This window comes from Rattus norvegicus, chromosome 1, assembly GCF_036323735.1.
Source record: "Rattus norvegicus strain BN/NHsdMcwi chromosome 1, GRCr8, whole genome shotgun sequence".
NCBI classification, from domain to species: domain Eukaryota; kingdom Metazoa; phylum Chordata; class Mammalia; order Rodentia; family Muridae; genus Rattus; species Rattus norvegicus.
The window spans coordinates 95,706,080-95,723,350 of record NC_086019.1 but is presented as its reverse complement, the minus strand read 5'-3'; the positions used below and the strand labels follow the sequence as shown (position 1 = coordinate 95,723,350).

The 17,271-nt window shown below is 45.9% G+C and overlaps 2 protein-coding genes across 2 annotated transcripts; one reads left to right on the top strand and one right to left on the bottom strand.

The window, feature by feature from the left end:
• Nucleotides 1-6,514: 6,514 nt before the first annotated feature.
• Apbh (androgen-binding protein eta) lies at nucleotides 6,515-7,803 on the bottom strand. The gene is made up of 3 exons (NM_001170457.1): nucleotides 7,727-7,803; nucleotides 7,415-7,602; nucleotides 6,515-6,666 (listed from the first exon to the last, which is right to left on the bottom strand). Exons 1-3 carry the CDS (start codon nucleotides 7,785-7,787, stop codon nucleotides 6,637-6,639), a joined length of 279 nt encoding a protein of 92 aa, NP_001163928.1. The 5' UTR covers nucleotides 7,788-7,803; the 3' UTR covers nucleotides 6,515-6,636.
• A 5,764-nt stretch (nucleotides 7,804-13,567) lies between these two features.
• On the top strand, nucleotides 13,568-14,480 carry Scgb2b24 (secretoglobin, family 2B, member 24). Its single transcript, NM_001408766.1, has 3 exons — nucleotides 13,568-13,628; nucleotides 14,093-14,274; nucleotides 14,385-14,480. Exons 1-3 carry the CDS (start codon nucleotides 13,568-13,570, stop codon nucleotides 14,478-14,480), a joined length of 339 nt encoding a protein of 112 aa, NP_001395695.1.
• The last annotated feature ends 2,791 nt before the right edge of the window (nucleotides 14,481-17,271 follow it).

Genomic DNA, 17,271 nt, shown 5'->3' with positions numbered 1-17,271 from the left:
TATTTTTATGAACATATGATTTATTGAATAAGCTCACATATTTTGATTTCCAAACCATATATGATCTTTTTTTTAATTTAGAGAATACTTTATTAGTTTTTGTAATCAAACCCACGTATATAAGACCTTACATATTTAATACAGTGTGTTACCCCTGTACAAATGGAAAAAACTTAAGTTCAACATTTCTAGACCAATATGGCTGTTAATTTCTGTACAGTGCCAACTCAACACAGTAAACGGGGATACTTTTTTAGAAAGTTGACAGCACAGGTAAAGTTTCAAAAAATTCAAATTATATATCTGTATATATATATTTATATTTATATAAAAAGACCAATAATAGCAGTGTGTTATGCATCAACAGCAGCAACAGCTTTTCCAGGTTCTGCAGTCATCTGAACAAAACTGTAGAGACATCCAGCACACTCCATTAAAAAAAAAAAGTAAAAAAACAAAACCCGAGAAAAGAGCACAGTTCTGTTACTCTTGTGGTACCTGGCACCATTTTTTTTTAAATTAGCTTCTCAATCATCATCTGGAAAGAAAACATTCTGAGCAACATCATTAAAAACAGCTCTGATAAAGCACGGTCACTACTACGTATCATAAAGCAGGTACAAGCTATTTTACATCCACAGAGGTATGATACAGTACTGTCCTACATCTATAATACTAGAGGATACAATTTAAAAGGCATTATTTGAGACTTGATTCTACTTTTCCAGCAGAGGGCCCAAAGGATGGTGTGACACAGCTTTGTAAAGAAACATACTCTAGACAGGATTTCCTTTCACTAGTGGCACACTTCTAAGGATTCATTCTCTCCATGAATGTCAGCTAAGACCGTTATTAAAAAAATGAAATATCCCTAGAACAAAACCGTATAACCACCGGATTCACATGAAGATGACCTAGTGGAGACAAGCTGGACCTCACCTTACCAACAAGCTATCAAATCTGTTATGTTTAAACAGTGAGACCTCCAAGGAAGGAGATGCCAAGTAGTGCTTCAAAGCTTCGGACCACAATCAAACACAGCATCCTTTTCAACAGAAGCAGAAGCTCATCTGAATATGCTCATGGATGCTGACATCAACATTTAATCATCTCCTCACTCATCCAGGAAGAGGGGGAGATCAGTTACTACTGTACTTTATTGTGTTCAACCAAATCACCATGTTACAAAAATAGCAAGCTGCCATAATAAAAAATAAGGCTCCTCTATCCAGCACCAGATAGCATCATTTTACTTTCAAGCCTAGAAATTGCACACTTGTATATAAACCAATCGAAGATGAGGATTGAGAGTTCATCTTGGTGGATTTTTCCTTTGATGAATATGAAGTGTCCTTCCTTATCTTTTTTGATGACTTTTAATTGAAAATTGATTTTATTTGATATTAGAATGGCTACTCCAGCTTGCTTCTTCTGACCATTTGCTTGGAAAGTTGTTTTCCAGCCTTTCACTCTGAGGTAGTGTCTGACTTTGTCTCTGAGGTGTGTTTCCTGTAGGCAGCAGAATGCAGGGTCCTCATTGCGTATCCAGTTTGTTAATCTATGTCTTTTTATTGGGGAGTTGAGGCCATTGATGTTGAGAGATATTAAGGAATAGTGATTATTGCTTCCTGTTATATTCATATTTGGATGTGAGGTTATGTTTGTGTGCTTTCATTCTCTTTGTTTTGTTGCCAAGACGATTAGTTTCTTGCTTCTTCTAGGGTATAGCTTGCCTCCTTATGTTGGGCTTTACCCTTTATTATCCTTTGTAGTGCTGGATTTGTAGAAAGATATTGTGTAAATTTGGTTTTGTCATGGAATATCTTGGTTTCTCCATCTATGTTAATTGAGAGTTTTGCAGGATACAGTAACCTGGGCTGGCATTTGTGTTCTCTTAGGGACTGTATGACATCTGTCCAGGATCTTCTGGCCTTCATAGTTTCTGGCGAAAAGTCTGGTGTGATTCTGATAGGTCTGCCTTTATATGTTACTTGACCTTTTTCCCTTACTGCTTTTAATATTCTTTCTTTATTTTGTGCGTTTGGTGTTTTGACAATTATGTGACGGGAGGTGTTTCTTTTCTGGTCCAATCTATTTGGAGTTCTGTAGGCTTCTTGTATGCCTATGGGTATCTCTTTTTTTAGGTTAGGGAAGTTTTCTTCTATGATTTTGTTGAAGATATTTACTGGTCCTTTGAGCTGGGAGTCTTCACTCTCTTCTATACCTATTATCCTTAGGTTTGATCTTCTCATTGAGTCCTGGATTTCCTGTATGTTTTGGACCAGTAGCTTTTTCCGATTTACATTATCTTTGACAGTTGAGTCAATGATTTCTATGGAATCTTCTGCTCCCGAGATTCTCTCTTCCATCTCTTGTATTCTGTTGGTGAAGCTTGTATCTACAGCTCCTTGTCTTTTCTTTTGATTTTCTATGTCCAGGGTTGTTTCCATGTGTTCTTTCTTGATTGCTTCTATTTCCATTTTTAATTCCTTCAACTGTTTGATTGTGTTTTCCTGGAATTCTTTCAGGGATTTTTGTGATTCCTCTCTGTAGGCTTCTACTTGTTCTCTAAGGGAGTTCTTTATGTCTTTCTTGAAGTCCTCCAGCATCATGATCAAATATGATTTTGAAACTAGATCTTGCTTTTCTGGTGTGTTTGGATATTCCGTGTTTGCTTTGGTGGGAGAATTGGGCTCCGATGATGCCATGTAGTCTTGGTTTCTGTTGCTTGGGTTCCTGCGCTTGCCTCTCGCCATCAGATTATCTCTAGTGTTACTTTGTTCTGCTATTTCTGACCGTGGCTAGACTGTCCTATAAGCCTGTGTGTCAGGAGTGCTGTAGACCTGTTTTCCTGTTTTCTTTCAGCCAGTTATGGGGACAGAGTGTTCTGCTTTCGGGCGTGTAGTTTTTCCTCTCTACAGGTCTTCAGCTGTTCCTGTGGGCCTGTGTCTTGAGTTCACCAGGCAGGTTTCTTGCAGGGGAAAAGTTGGTCCTACCTGTGGTTCCAAGGCTCAAGTTTGCTCGTGGGGTACTGCCTAAGTCCTCTCCACGGCGGCAGCAACTGGGAAGATCTGCGCCGCTCTTTCCGGGAGCCTCCGTGCACCAGGGTTCCAGATGACATTTGGTGTTTTCCTCTGGCGTCTGGATGTGCACAGAGTGCAGTCTCTTCTGGTTTCCCAGGCGTGTCTGCCTCTCTGAAGGTTTAGCTCTCCCTCCCACGGGATTTGGGTGCAGAGAACTGTTTATCCAGTCTGTTTCCTTCAGGTTCCGGCGGTGTCTCAGGCGCAGGGATCCTGCCGCTCCTGGGCCCTCCCCTACGGGAACCCAGAGGCCTTATACAGTTTCCTCTTGGGCCAGGGATGTGGGCAGGGGTGGGCAGTGTTGGTGGTCTCCTCCGCTCTGCAGCCTCAGGAGTGCCCACCTGATCAGGCGGTGAGGTCTCTCTCCCACGGGGTTTCTGCTACTTTCTCTACTGCAGTTGAAGTCTCACTCCGCATTCTGCCTTAGGTCCATGGTGGGGACCACTTGTAATTATCTTTTGTTACTTTGTGGTTTGCTCTTCATTTCATTATTTTCCTCTCATCTTCCTCCACCTTTTCAGCTGCATAACACTAGGTAAGAGGAAAAAAAAAAAACAATGAGAGAAAAAGAAAACATCCCCAAATAAAGTCAGGATTTTGAAATGGGACAATATTATAGTTTGTCTACTTCCTGCTGATTGGGGGTGTCATGTTCCTTGAAGCAAGTTTTTCTTTTTTTTTTTTTTTATTAACTTGAGTATTTCTTATATACATTTCGAGTGTTATTCCCTTTCCCGGTATCCGGGCAAACATCCCCCTCCCCCCTCCCCTTCCTTATGGGTGTTCCCCTCCCGACCCTCCCCCCATTGCCGCCCTCCCCCCACCAGTCTAGTTCACTGGGGGTTCAGTCTTAGCAGGACCCAGGGCTTCCCCTTCCACTGGTGCTCTTACTAGGATATTCATTGCTACCTATGAGGTCAGAGTCCAGGGTCAGTCCATGTATAGTCTTTAGTTAGTGGCTTAGTCCCTGGAAGCTCTGGTTGCTTGAGATTGTTGTACATATGGGTCTCGAGCCCCTTCGAGATCTTCCAGTTCTTTCTCTGATTCCTTCAACGGGGGTCCTATTCTCAGTTCAGTGGTTTGCTGCTGGCATTCGCCTCTGTATTGAAGCAAGTTTTTCTTCTCGGGACAAGTTTGAGTTCCTCCTATGTTTCCTGGTTTTATACAGTTCTTGGTGTCAAGTGAGTATCCTCTGTGGACACTAAGTTAATAAATCTGATAAAACTGTAGTAAGCTTGGTCAAGAAAATAAAAGGGAAGCTGAGCAAGGAAGTGAATAACTTTAATCATAGCATGAAGGAAGCAAATGCATGTGAATCTTAGTGACTTCAAGGCCAGCCTGATCTACACAGAAAGTATAAGGCTAGCCAGGACTAAATGGTGAAACTGAATCTCAAAAGAAAACAGAGAAGGAGATAAAAAAAAAGTAAGGAAGAAAGTAGAAAAAGGAGGAGGAGAAGGAGAAGGAGGAGGAGGAAGAGAAGGAGAAGAAATTTAAATGTGTGTATCATAGTGGTTCATTTCTTAAATCCCAGAACAAAGGGACAGAGGCAGGATGTTCTCTCTTCCTATGAACCCTGCCTAGTCTATATAGTGAGATCCTGCCTCAAGCAAAACCAAGAAAAGATTAAACTGGAAAATATCAAATAACATCAGGAATGAAAGCAAGAACATCACTGCAAGCCCAACAGTCAAAGAATGGAAAGTAAGGAAGGATAAGCACCTTTCTGTGGTGGAAACGAACACCAAGTTCAAGGCCAAGCAAGTGCTTAGAACAATATTTCACTAGTGTTAAAGTCTCCCAATGAGTGGAGGGAGGAAACTTTCCTCTTAACTATCTCTGGCCAGAGTTGCCTCAATCCACAATATACTTCTTTGTAGATGAATAGCTTCATGAAATTATAAACAAAAAGCCATTAGGATTTTAGGAAATCCCAGCTAACCAAGTAGAGCTGGGCACAAGATGGAAAAGCTCTGGGCTTTTTTAATCTGCAGAAAAAGCAGAGGAGAATAGTCTCCTGTGTCCCACCTGTGTATCAGGGAGAGTTAAGTCACAATATCTTCAGACCACCCTTAGCTCACAGAAGGCAGGAGGCCTCCTTCAGAAGCAAGCTCTGGCTAGACACTGGTAACTTGGAGTCCTGGGTCACAAACATTAGGCCTCAGTCTATACCAGATGGCCTCCTAACATGGTGTTTGGTTTGAATCTGATTTCCTGTGTTTCCTAAGAGTTCCTCTGCTGGAAACTTAGTTCCAATTGTAGGATCTCAAGATATGAGATGATTGAAAAGCAGGAGACAACCAGAAGGTGATTAGGTCTCGGGTGTTCCCCTAGGAAGGGTCAAATGCTATAGACTGGCTCAGGTCACTCTGTACGAGAGCTGGAGACCAACCACACTCTGACTTGGCCACGAGAGCGGTGCCATTTTCTGTTTCCATGCTGGTGAGTGGGCTCTCAATAAAGACTAAAAAATGAGGCTGCAGGACTTTGAACCTGAAGCCTTCAAAATGATGAGAATTTTTTAATAAATACTCATCCTTGGTTATTTTATCACAACCTTATGTAAAAGAATAGCACACTTTACTCTTTTCAGAGCATACCCTAGTGTGAGAGAGCCTACAACACACCTTGGGGCTTCTATAAGCCTCTGCATCATGAGAAACATTCCAGCAGGATTTGCCTGGTGTTGTGAAGCCTGGATCCCATATGAGGACATGGATCATTGATGGTGCAGCAAGGACCATGACCTGAGGACTGGCCACAGGGCAACTATTTGGCAACTGGTGTAGGAAAGAACTTCTAGCCATGGCCACAGAGCAGAGCCACAGGACAGGTCCTGAAGTTCTAGGACCCTGAGTGCCTACTCTTTGTAACACCTGATGGGGAGGTAACTGGGTTCAGAACGGGGTAGCTGATATTAGGATAAACTGAGTTCTGGCTCAGGCCAGGTCCCACATAGAGTTCCAGGTTGAATTGTTCTCTGTGAGGGGCAGGAAGCCTCATGAAAGCCTCAGAGGAAGGTAGATTTATTTTTGTCTCCTAGATAGGACACAGAGGCCCAGAGAAGTTTTGTGATACATACACATTGCAGAACTGGCTCAAGTCCCAAACCCTGGAGAGCAGGGACAGATTCTGCTATTTAGAGCCTGTGTGGTCCTCAGCAGACCCTCGGTCTCCCTGGCCCTACTCCGTTCCATGATGCTGGGGAGTTCAGTCTGGGAGGTCATGTATGTGCCCTGTGAACCCTGTCTGATGACGGTGACAGAGACTCTGGTGTAGTGACTATGGTCTCTTAGCATTCTCCAATGCATTCTGCAGGACATTTTGGCAGCACCACAACCGATCAGTGGCACATCAATGTCCCACTGATTGTCCCTGCAGATCCTTCAACCCCATCAGACGCAAGCTCGAATCCAAAAATCCAGGCTCTGCTGTGAATTGCAAGGCTTTTATTGTTGGATTCCTGTTTTTAGACACCTGGGGGGAAGGAGTAGCGATTGCTGCATCTATGCAGAGAAGCTGGTAAGAGGCTTCCTTGTGGTCAAAGACGTACCCATCAACACAAGGGGTTGGCTTTTACTTTTTCCTGCAAAGAGAAAGTGAAGTGAGGCCACAGAGGGCCCTCATGGCCCACTGACCAGGCATAGGGACACCTCCTGGGAGGACCTGCAGCCAGTTTGTAATTGCTCATGGGTCTGACCAGGACCAGGAAGCCTTGTCCCCAGCCGGTTGAGACAAGCTTTGTAAAGAGCCTCAGTCAGAGGGGAGGAGCCACCTTGTGGGACACCATAGGTACAAGTGGGACAGAATGGGGAGGAGCTGACAGGGCTTCAGGTGAGCCTGTGGACAGCTGGGACCCCACAAGGGAACTGACTCCTGTCACATGATCATGGTGACCCTCAGATATCTGCAGCTGAGGCAATGACTTATCCTACCAGTTAAAGGGACAAGGGCAAGGGGGTTCATTTTACTTCTCCCCTTAGATGTCCCAGGCCTGGCGTCCACACAGTGGCCTTGGAGGTGAAGAGAAGAAGGACACAGATGAGTGTTTTGTCGCTTGAAAAGTTAGGATAAAAGACCGAGGCTGGAGAAGGGTGCCAGGCCCTGTGCCTGTGTGACTAGACTTGGGAGTCTGGGCCAGAAAGGCTGATGGAGAGTCCACTCAGGCAGGGATCTACTCTGGCTTGGCTGAGCTCAGGCAGCCTGAGAGTCCCTTCCTGCCCCATCCTCCTGACATCTTCAATCAGGTGTGTCCCATTTCTGGGTTCACAGAGAAGCCTCAGTGTTGGGGAGAAGCACAAGCCCCGCCCCTCGCCAGACACACAGGGACTCACGATGACAGCAGCTGCGTTTTGCTTGTCTTCGTCTGTCAAGGTGCTATCGACACATTGCTTGATGCTTTCAGTACTTTCCAATACTTCAGGGTCATCTTCGTATTCTGCCACATAGTCAACATACTCTTCCGGGGTCCCGAACAGAAATAGGCCAACATCCTTTTCTATAACTGGGCAAATGCCACAGTCTGGAACAGAAAGACAAGGCGACCCTCCCTTGAAAGACACGCATCAGAACTCTCTTCCCCTGAGGAGAGAGGGTGAGAGAGCCCAGAGGGCCTGTATCCCTGACCCCCACACAGTAATACCCACCTCCCCCTGAAGTCAGGAGCAGGGCAGCCCCGAGCAGCACCAGAGCACCAGCGAGCTTCATGGTAATGGTGTCAGGTGCTCCTGTCTAGCTTGGTCCCCTTTTATAACTGCTCTGGGAAGCTCAGTGGTCAGGGAAGGGCCCTGTGTGAGCCTCTCCAGTCTCCTCCCAGGACATGTCCTGGAACATCCTGAGGCTGTGTGTTTGTGTCAGGGGGAGGTGTGTATTTTGGCAAGAGGATAAGATCTTGGCCAACAACCTGGCGCAGGTTGGTCCCCTTCTTAGTGATTTTCTTAAGGTCAACATGTCATGTGACGGCCAAAGGAAAAGATGACTAGAGCAAGGGTCAAATGACCCTTAATCAGACCTCCAGAGTGAGGCTTTGTCACCCTGTCTCACTGGGGACCTCAATGTTTATTTAAGAGCCAGTGTTTAGACAAGACAGACCTCACACCACTGACCATTGTGACCCCTGACCTGTCTTTATTCCTACCCCTATCTTTCGTCTGCTTTGTGGCTTCCCTTGAACCAGTCTCTTCAACCCAAGCTTCTCCTATTGTTGTAGTTATCCTTCAACTTGACTTTTTTTGTTGTTGTTTGTTAGTTTTTTATTTGTTTGTTTGGTTTTATTTTTGAGTAGGGCCTCTCTACACAGCCCTGCCTCTCTTGGAACTATGTTATCCTTGAACACAACGAGGTCTGTGCCTCTCTCCCATATGAGTCCCTGAATTAAAGTACTACCACATCGGCCTAAACTTCAGCATTGGTTGACTTTTTTTGTTTTATTTTTCATTTTTTGTTTTGTTTTTGTTTTTAAAGATAGGATCTTGCCCAGAGTAGTCTTGACTTCATAACCCTGCTGAGAAAGAGGGGTGTGTGTGTGTGTGTGTGTGTGTGTGTGTGTGTGTGTGGTGGATCCAGTTCTCCTTTGGGCTGGTGGTAAACACTTTTAACACCTGTTAGCAATGGCCAGGTGTTGCAACACACAGCTCTAATCCCAGCTCATAGGAGGCAAATTCAGGCTGGTTTCTGTGAGTTAGAGGTCAGCCTGGTCTACACAGAGAGACCAGCCAGAATTACACGAGAGCCTGTTAGTAATCCTCATTAATGTGTTCATTAAGTTCACACTGCATGTGCCTCCTCTTCATTGTCTCATGTCTAAGCAAGGATGTTTCAGTTCGGAGCGGCCTGGCCCTCTTGTTGGCCACTGCCAGAGTATGCATTGTTGATCTACCTACTTTCACTAATTGTCAAAGAGCCAGTGTTATGGCCATTTTGAACATTCCACAGCTACCCTGGATAAACTGGTGTCCAATCTCAACTGGTTACCCCAGCTCCTGAAGGTTTAGTGACAGTCCATCTGTGCCAGTGTGTCTAGTCATTTTGCTACCACAGAATTCTTGTAGACTCTTCAACCATCACTCCCTGGGACAGAGGGAGAGCACCCCCCCGCCACTCTAGGGGAACAGAAGAGGGATTGTTGGAAAGGGTGCTGGGAGGCAAGGCTGTGGTAGTCTCCATGCCACTTCTACCTATGGAAACAGACTGCTTAGGCCCTCTCACTCAAACAGAAGACACAGTCAAGCTTTATGCCCAGGTCTCGCCATTTAGACCTCATGAAAGACTTCTCTTGAGAGCTCTTTTGTCCTCCTTTCAGAAGTGTGGACCGTAGGAAGCGCAAGGCCCTGGGTTCGATCCCCAGCTCCAAAAAAAAAAAAAAAAAAAAAAGAACCAAAAAAAAAAAAAAAAAAAAAAAAAAGAAGTGTGGGCCGAACAGTCAGTCAGTGATGGAGGAGGCTGGCTGAAGACAGCAGAGCAAAGCCTGAGGGGTTGTGATGGCGGAGGTGTCAGCAGGTTGATCTGTGAAACAGGCCTAGAGCTTCTTTGCAGTGTGGTAGCTGACGCATTTGACAGGGTCAGGGCAGAAGACAGTAGGGGCATGGAATGAAGAGAGGGCAGATGCAGACTCTGAGGAAGCATAGAAGGGATCCGGAGGATAGAAAGTTTAGGCCCTGTTTGCCAGAGGAGGTCCAGGGAGCTGTGGAGACTTTGGACACTCCACCAGGGCCTAGAGCCACCTCACTGCAGAGTGGCAGCGAGGCTCAGCTCCTGTCCATGCTGTGGAGAAGGCTGAGGTAGGCCTCTGGGTCCCATGCTAGTGTGAGGACTGCTCTCCAGAGGGTACCTCTGCTGCCTCTACCACCTGCCCACTGTTGGGCTTGGTCTCCTGCTGCTGTGTATTCAATGCTAAGTACTGGACCCCAGACCTGGAATCCCCCCACCCCCTAATTACTTGGTAATCTGGTAAGCCAATTCTCACATACATCAAATGTTGCTTTGTAAACTTTGCTCATCATATTCTCTGATTGATTAAATAAATGTGGCTGACAGCCAATACTGGAGGGAAGAGAGATATTCTGGACTGATGTTACTAGGCTGGGGTGTTGCAGGTAGGGATAGGAGGTGAGAGAATAGGAAAGAGGATGAAAAAGAAGATGGAGAGACAAGAAGGCTGCCATGAGGCCTGATGGCTCAAGGGCTCATGCCCAGGAGAAGTGAACCATGAGGACAGGCTGATGGAGCAGAAATAACCCTGGGCAAGACTGAAACAGCAAGTAACATGGGGCCTAGGGATTGGATGTAAATTAGAACAGTTCAGAACCTGCCCAATCTAGGCTTACAGCTCTTCAAATAAATTACTAAGTTTTTGTGCCTTTTATAGGGGCTAGCTAAAGTAATATTACATTACAGCCAGATTCTGCTCACTGTTGCCAAACATGAAGGGCTAAAAAGAGACTGAAGCCAGCCTCGGAGAGCATCCCCTACCCAAGCACAATTGCAATCTCTGTGATTAAGGGGATCCCAGAAAGGTAACTGGGGAACACCTGCCTCAGCTTTCAACAATTGGGGATCATGGGTAGGAAGCATGCTGTCTTCACCTGATTTCTTTGGACTCTGCCAGTCACCTCAACACTCTGTGCACCTGAAGCTGGAATTCTTTCATTCATTCAGCATGTTTGCCATTTGTAGTGTCTTTGTATGAAGTAGGACAAGATTTCTCTAGAAGGATAACCCAGGTGAGAACCAGGTCATTTATATATTCTGTCCGAACCACACTCTGAAATGCTTGTCATTTACCTGCCTCCGGATTTGTCACCTAAATTCCAGGAGGGCATAAAAAAGCAGTCATAACAGTGGGAGAGTCAGCTATGGTTCCAACATATCTAGTACACACACCAAAAACCCACATTGAGCCTTGTTACCAGGTGTGGTGGGGCTGAGAAGTATATGGTGGGTGCTTGAGGAGCAGGGTGAAGCCTCTGCTCTCTGTCTTCCACACATCCCCTGATCCAATTTTGCTGTGCACCCCGTGTTCAGTCAGCACAAGGCCCTGGCCACTTGAGGCTGCACTATCTTGGACTTTCAAGATTCCAGACCATGAAGCAAATTAATTTCTTTTCCATACACATTACCTAGTCTTGGGCCTTTTGTCATAGCAACACAACACAGATTACAGCCCTGCAGTGCACACGGATCCCTTATGTATAAGAACACACCTGGCCTCCACCATAGCCAAGGATCTAAACCCCATTTCCTCTTCCCTAGCTCCCCTTGCATTGGCTGCCTTTTGGTGTTCTTTAGATGTCTGAAGGCTCAGGAGAGCAAGACGTTCCTCTCTCCCAGGGTTAACACATAAGAGGTCTTCACAAGTGCTGGTTAGATTGGCCAAAGGGCTATCTCACTCCTTTCAAGTCTATAATCAAGACCCTTCTAACAACACCATCTTTCCTCGTAACTCAGGCTTGGCCTCAAACTACTCCCTCCACCCCATGCCTATGTTACATAAGGATTTGTGTTTATGTAATTTGGCTGGTATTTAAATTTAAAAGTAAAGATTGTGTTTTGATAAGTCAGAATTAAGTAGTTTGATGTAAAAGGCTCTTGACTGTCACTTTCTCTACATCAGCTGATGAAACATTGAAATTTGCTGAAGACTTAGAGAGGACTAAGCCTTTGACTTTTACTGGTTAGCAGAGCCAAATAGGATTTACATCCTGTAACTGTTTGGCAAGGAGGTGCCAAGTACTGAGATGAACTTGGGAGCTCTTTGCTGAGCCCACTTGTCTTTCTTTATGACACTGCAGTTTCTGAGGGCTGCAGAGGTCTATAGAGTGTGCCTGCTCTGGGCTTTTCTCTTCTGTATAGGAGTGGGAATGGAGACAGGGGCATAGTGTGACCAAGCAAGTGTCTACTTCCAGGTGACCCTACACTACTCTGCTTATGGTCATGGTGAATTCTCACTGCTAGCAGCAGTAATCGTAACCAAGACACATGGCATACATGTGTGTATGCACAAGGTGGCCAGAGAAAGATAACGAGGTGCCTTTAGTTGCATTTTTCCATATAGATTTGTGTTTATATACATAATGTGTGTGGTGTGTGTGTGTGTGTGTGTGTGTGTGTGTGTGTGTGTATGAAGTTCAGATAACAATTTAGAGGGCTTAGTTCTCTTCTATCAGGTGGGTACTGGGATTTGAACTCAGGTCTTCACCTTCAATCACTGCACCTTTAATCACTGAGCTATCTCAACAGCCTTCCACCTTATTTTTTGAGACAAGGTCACTGACTGAACCTGGAGCTCACATGAGATTAGACTTGCATGCCACCACTCTCATGGGTCCTCGGGATCTGAACCAAGGCCTTTATGCATGGATAATAAGCACTTTGCACACTTATCAATCTCTTTGACTGTCCCTGTTTGTGTGGTGCTGTGGAATAACCCCAGGGTTTTGTACATGCATATACATACATACATACATACATACATACATACATACATGTGTGTGTGTGTATGTATGTATGTATTCTACCACTGTTATAGTGAACAAATAACAAAATACCAGCTGAGAACATGGTTTCACCTCACAGTTTGAAGAGCCACAGTTCTGGAGGGTGAGATAGGCACAATGCAGGAACTTGAGGTGGTTGAATTTAACAGCTTCCTGTCTCGAGAAAGGTGTAGTACAACACCCAGATGACAATCATTTGTGCTGAACATGTCTTCCCTAAGGTAAGTAGGTTGATCTGAGCTGGAGACTGTGTACACACACAGCACTGCTGTGGCCTGTGGAGCACTGTGGTTTACAGACAGGCAGTCCACAGTAGCCTGAGGATTGTAGACAACTGAGAGCTCATGTACAGGGGTGAACCCCTTGCTCTCACGCTCACAGCTCTGACCACATGGACTCTCCTGTTCAAACCTCTTTGAGACATGATTACTGACAGAGCTGAGAGGGGACAAAGTGAACAGGACCACAAGAATGAACTACCATGGAGTGAAGCAGTATTAGTGGTAAGAATTCATCACTAACCTCCAAGGATAACCACATGGCCGAACAGTTGGGGCTACCCTGGCTGAGAGTCACTGATAGTCTCTATGTCCCCAGGTTCTAATCCAAAGGCCTCAGCAGCTTAGATGATTGGAGCAAGGAGAGGTGAAGAGTGGGACCAGGAAGAAGAGGTGACAAGTGGAACAGAACCACAGGGCATTTGGCTCAGCACTCGGGCTGCTTAGAAAGGTCAACCCTAACCCCTCTTTGGCAAAGGTAAAACAACTTCTCTCCAGAAACTGATGACATCAGGCTGTCTCAGGCTGTTTGTTCTTCAGAGTGGGAGGGGCTCCATATTCTCTCCCCCATGCCAGTGGGAAGGGGATCCACAGGTGCCAGGTTCTTGTCCAAAGCTATTTGGAGGCAGGATTGGGGGTGGGCTTGGCAGGACTAAGGGAGATAATGGTTTATAAGGAAGATCTGCTCTGAGAAGAGCATTTAGCACTCTCCACCATGAAGGGGACACTTCTTCTGCTGACCTTGCTGGTGATTGGAGAGCTGGGTTTCCAGACAAGTGAGAGTGGGACCCTCGCTCACCCCATCTCAGTCCCATGGAGATCTCTAAGTGGAGCCCTGAGACAGATCTAGGTTCCTCGGGAGGCCACTGACAAGGAGCTGCAGGAAACTCTTGATTCTTTCTGCTTTGGGTTACAACAGTTGGGGTGGGAAGGATGGGGAGATGGAGGTGTGCTGGTGATGATACTGACGAGGAAGGGCCCTTAGATGCACAGTTGACACAGAGGCAAGTGTGGGACATTTGTGAAGGTCAGATATGCAGCGTGTTTCCTCACGTATCTTATCTTTTTCTGCTAGAAGAGTGTGTTTCATGGAAAGCATGTTGTATCTGGGCAGCTGCAGTCTTTGGGTGGGCAGTACTCTGGGTAAAGTCTGTTATGGCAGCATATGCAGGTGCAGCAAGAGAACTCAAGTCTCACCACCCTGGGGTCTTTAACAATGTTTTTCTGTCTGTGTTTGCAGCAGAAGCATGCCTTCCTTTCTTCACTGCCTATGGGGGTGTTCTCTCGGGGAGCAAGCTGTGGTTGAACCATGAGCTTGATGCATACAATGCTACTACCGGGGAAAGGGAGGCCTATGAAAAAATCCAGCAATGCTTCCGTGAAGGAGGACTAAAAGCCAAATTTCTGGAACCCAAAATTTTGGTAACGGTCCTCTCTATCTGTGGATGAAGAGCAGTCTCATCATGGGTGGTTGGGGAGCCCTGTTGAGGTTCTGCCCCTTGCCTATGGCCACTTCTGTCTCTGTTTTCCAGAAAGCCATGGTCATCAGCCCAGAATGCCTGTCATACTATGGTAATGAAATTGTAGCCGAAATTACAGCTCTGTTAAGCAAGTTACAGTTGCGTTAGATGTTAATGGGTTATAGGCAACTCATCTTTGCAACATGTCCGATCCAAGTGCCATCTTGCTGACCCGTCCGTCCTCTTTCTCTCCTGAAGTTGGATTCCTGACACCTGTGCCCTCATCCTTCAGTCTCTTAGGCTGATTCTAATAAATGCCTGCAGCTCTGTTCTGTGCCTGGTGTCTGTGTGCTAACTGGGATTCATTTGAGGGCTTCAGAGGATCTGGGAGGCAGTGAGAGAAATGACACAGAATAGGGGGACTGCCCCTGACTAGCCAGGTGATCATGGGAGACCCATGGTAGCCTTCTTTTTTTTGTCATTGTGTAGACCATGCTGGCCTGGAACTCACAGAGATCCATGTGTCTCTTCCTCCCAAGTGCTGGGATTATAGGTGTAAACCCCCTGCTTGGTGACTGCAGCTGTGTGAGACTGCAGAGACTGGAGTTGTCTGAGGGCAAATAGCGTGTAAGCAGCCACAGGCTTCACCAGGCTGGCAGGACAGAAAGGAAGTGCACAGACACTCTCATCATGTGTGGCCTCCAGACTATCCCAGGTCTGTGACCTCCATATTTCCAGTTATAACAGTGGAGGAACTCAGGGGATGACAATGGTGCACTTCTCAGATTCTCTTTGTTTGCTAGTGAGAGTCCCCATTTGTCACAGCCTAGTTGACATAGCAAGTTCCAGGACAGCCATGTCTACATAGAGAGACCTACCTCAAAAATCAAACCAAGGTCCTAGAGAGATGGCTCAGCAGTTAAGAGCACTGACTGGGCTTCCAGAGGTCCCACGTTTTAATTCCCAGCAACCACATGGTGACTCCCAACCTCTGTGATACCTTCTTCAGGTGTGTCTGATGAGAGTGGCTGTGCATTCATATTCATAAAATAAAAAAGAAATCTTAAAAAACCCCAAACTTAATAATAAACAAAACACTTTCATGGGGAAAGAGATAGGAATTGATGTCCAATGAAAGAAAAAAGAGAGAAGAGCTGGGAAGAAGGTTTTATGTGTAGACTGATCCTCTCGTTATTGGGGACCTGAATTTGACTCTCAGAACCCGTGTGAAGCCAGACTTGGTCGCATGTGTGTATCGTCCTAGTGCTCCTGTCGAGAGATGGGTGAAGACAGATGAATTCCCAGAAGAGTCTAGGCCACCTAGCCTGGCAGTCCACATTGTCAGACTGCCAGAGACCTGTCCTAAACCATGGTGGGTATTGTCCTCTGATCTCCATGCACACACTGTGCTCTGTGCGTGCCCGCTCTCCCTCATGCACTCAAACCCAAAACAGCAGAGAAACAGCTAAAAGGGAGAGAATGGTAAGCAGCATAAGAAAAACGATGAACTCCGTTAGCTATAGTGGACTTACAGCATCACAGCACAGCGCCTATCCTGTATAATGGCAAAAATGGAGAAGACTCGTTGAACAGAGCAAGTGCTGGTGAGCAGGCAGAGGGACTGAACGTCACACAAACAGGACACACTGCTCAGTGTGTAAGATTGACACTCATGGAGCCTTTGCTCTGTTCATGTTTCCTGATGTGACATGACAACACCTAAGGCTTCCTCAGGAAGAACAAATGGGCTCCCCAGGGACAAAGCTTTCACAGGCAAACCAATGACTCCTGAGTGAACAGATCATCTCCAACTTTTAACATCCAAATACATATTTTTCCAAAACACCATTTCAGGACCAGGCAGGGTCCTGAGTCTAAAACCTGTTGGGATTATTCAAACCCATAACCCCTAGAATTGTTTGCTGTGCCCATGAAATCTCCAAGCAAAGTGTGATGCCTTCTCCTTGTGTTTTTCTGTCTCCTGATCAACACTGGTCTCTCTCACAAAGCTCTGTGTGGCATGACCTGTGTGCCTTCTCTTGGGACATGTAAGGAGTATGCTCCTTCGTTGTCAACCTTCCTGTGCCATCATGTCTAGAAGGGAAAGTCTTACATGTAGAAGTGAGACCTGCAGGCCTTTGATGCCTGGTTATTGATGCACAGAAGAGAGCAGCTTTATTTGCAATGGTCCATTGCAAATGAGAGTGATGGAAAGGAATGAGCCAAAGACGTTTGATCAACCCAAGTTGATAAGACATTTCTCTGCTGGTAAAGTCAATCAATCAAAGCATATTAGATTATATTTAATGCAATTTTATTGAGAAGCTGCTCTGGGATGAGCTCCCTGATCCCAAGGACTGAGGCCAGGGAAGTCACCATGGGGAGGGACCAGGAAAGAAAGAGAAAGGGCACTTGCAGAGAAGAGGAGAAGTAGGAAGGTGGAGAACAAAATGTCTGGGTTCTGTAAGGAGAAGCCTCTGGGGAAAGGCAGCACAGCTGGAAAGTTTAGGGTTGAAGGCAGGGTATGCCACCAAGGGATACAGGGTAAAGCTGTAGGACTGGTCTTATTTGATTTGTAAAATAAACTCCTGCCTATCATCTGATCTCCACTCCCTGCCAGAGGATATGTGCTGTTTGTTATCTGCCCCTCCCCTTACTGTAATGTTGGGAATGGCCAAGGTGTGTGTGTGTGTGTGTGTGCGTGTGTGTGTGTGTGTGTGTGTGTGAGAGAGAGAGAGAGAGAGAGAGAGAGAGAGAGAAACAGACAGACAGAGAGACATACAGAGAGAGACAGAGAGAGACAGAGAGAGACAGAGACAGAGTCAGAGACAGAGTCAGAGACAGAGATAGAGAGACAGAGATCCATCTCAGGCGGCATTGCGTGCTATGAGAACACTCTTGGGAAACAGGCTTCAGTGAGACAGTTCATTTAGTTGGAGGAAAAGAAAAGCTATTTTAA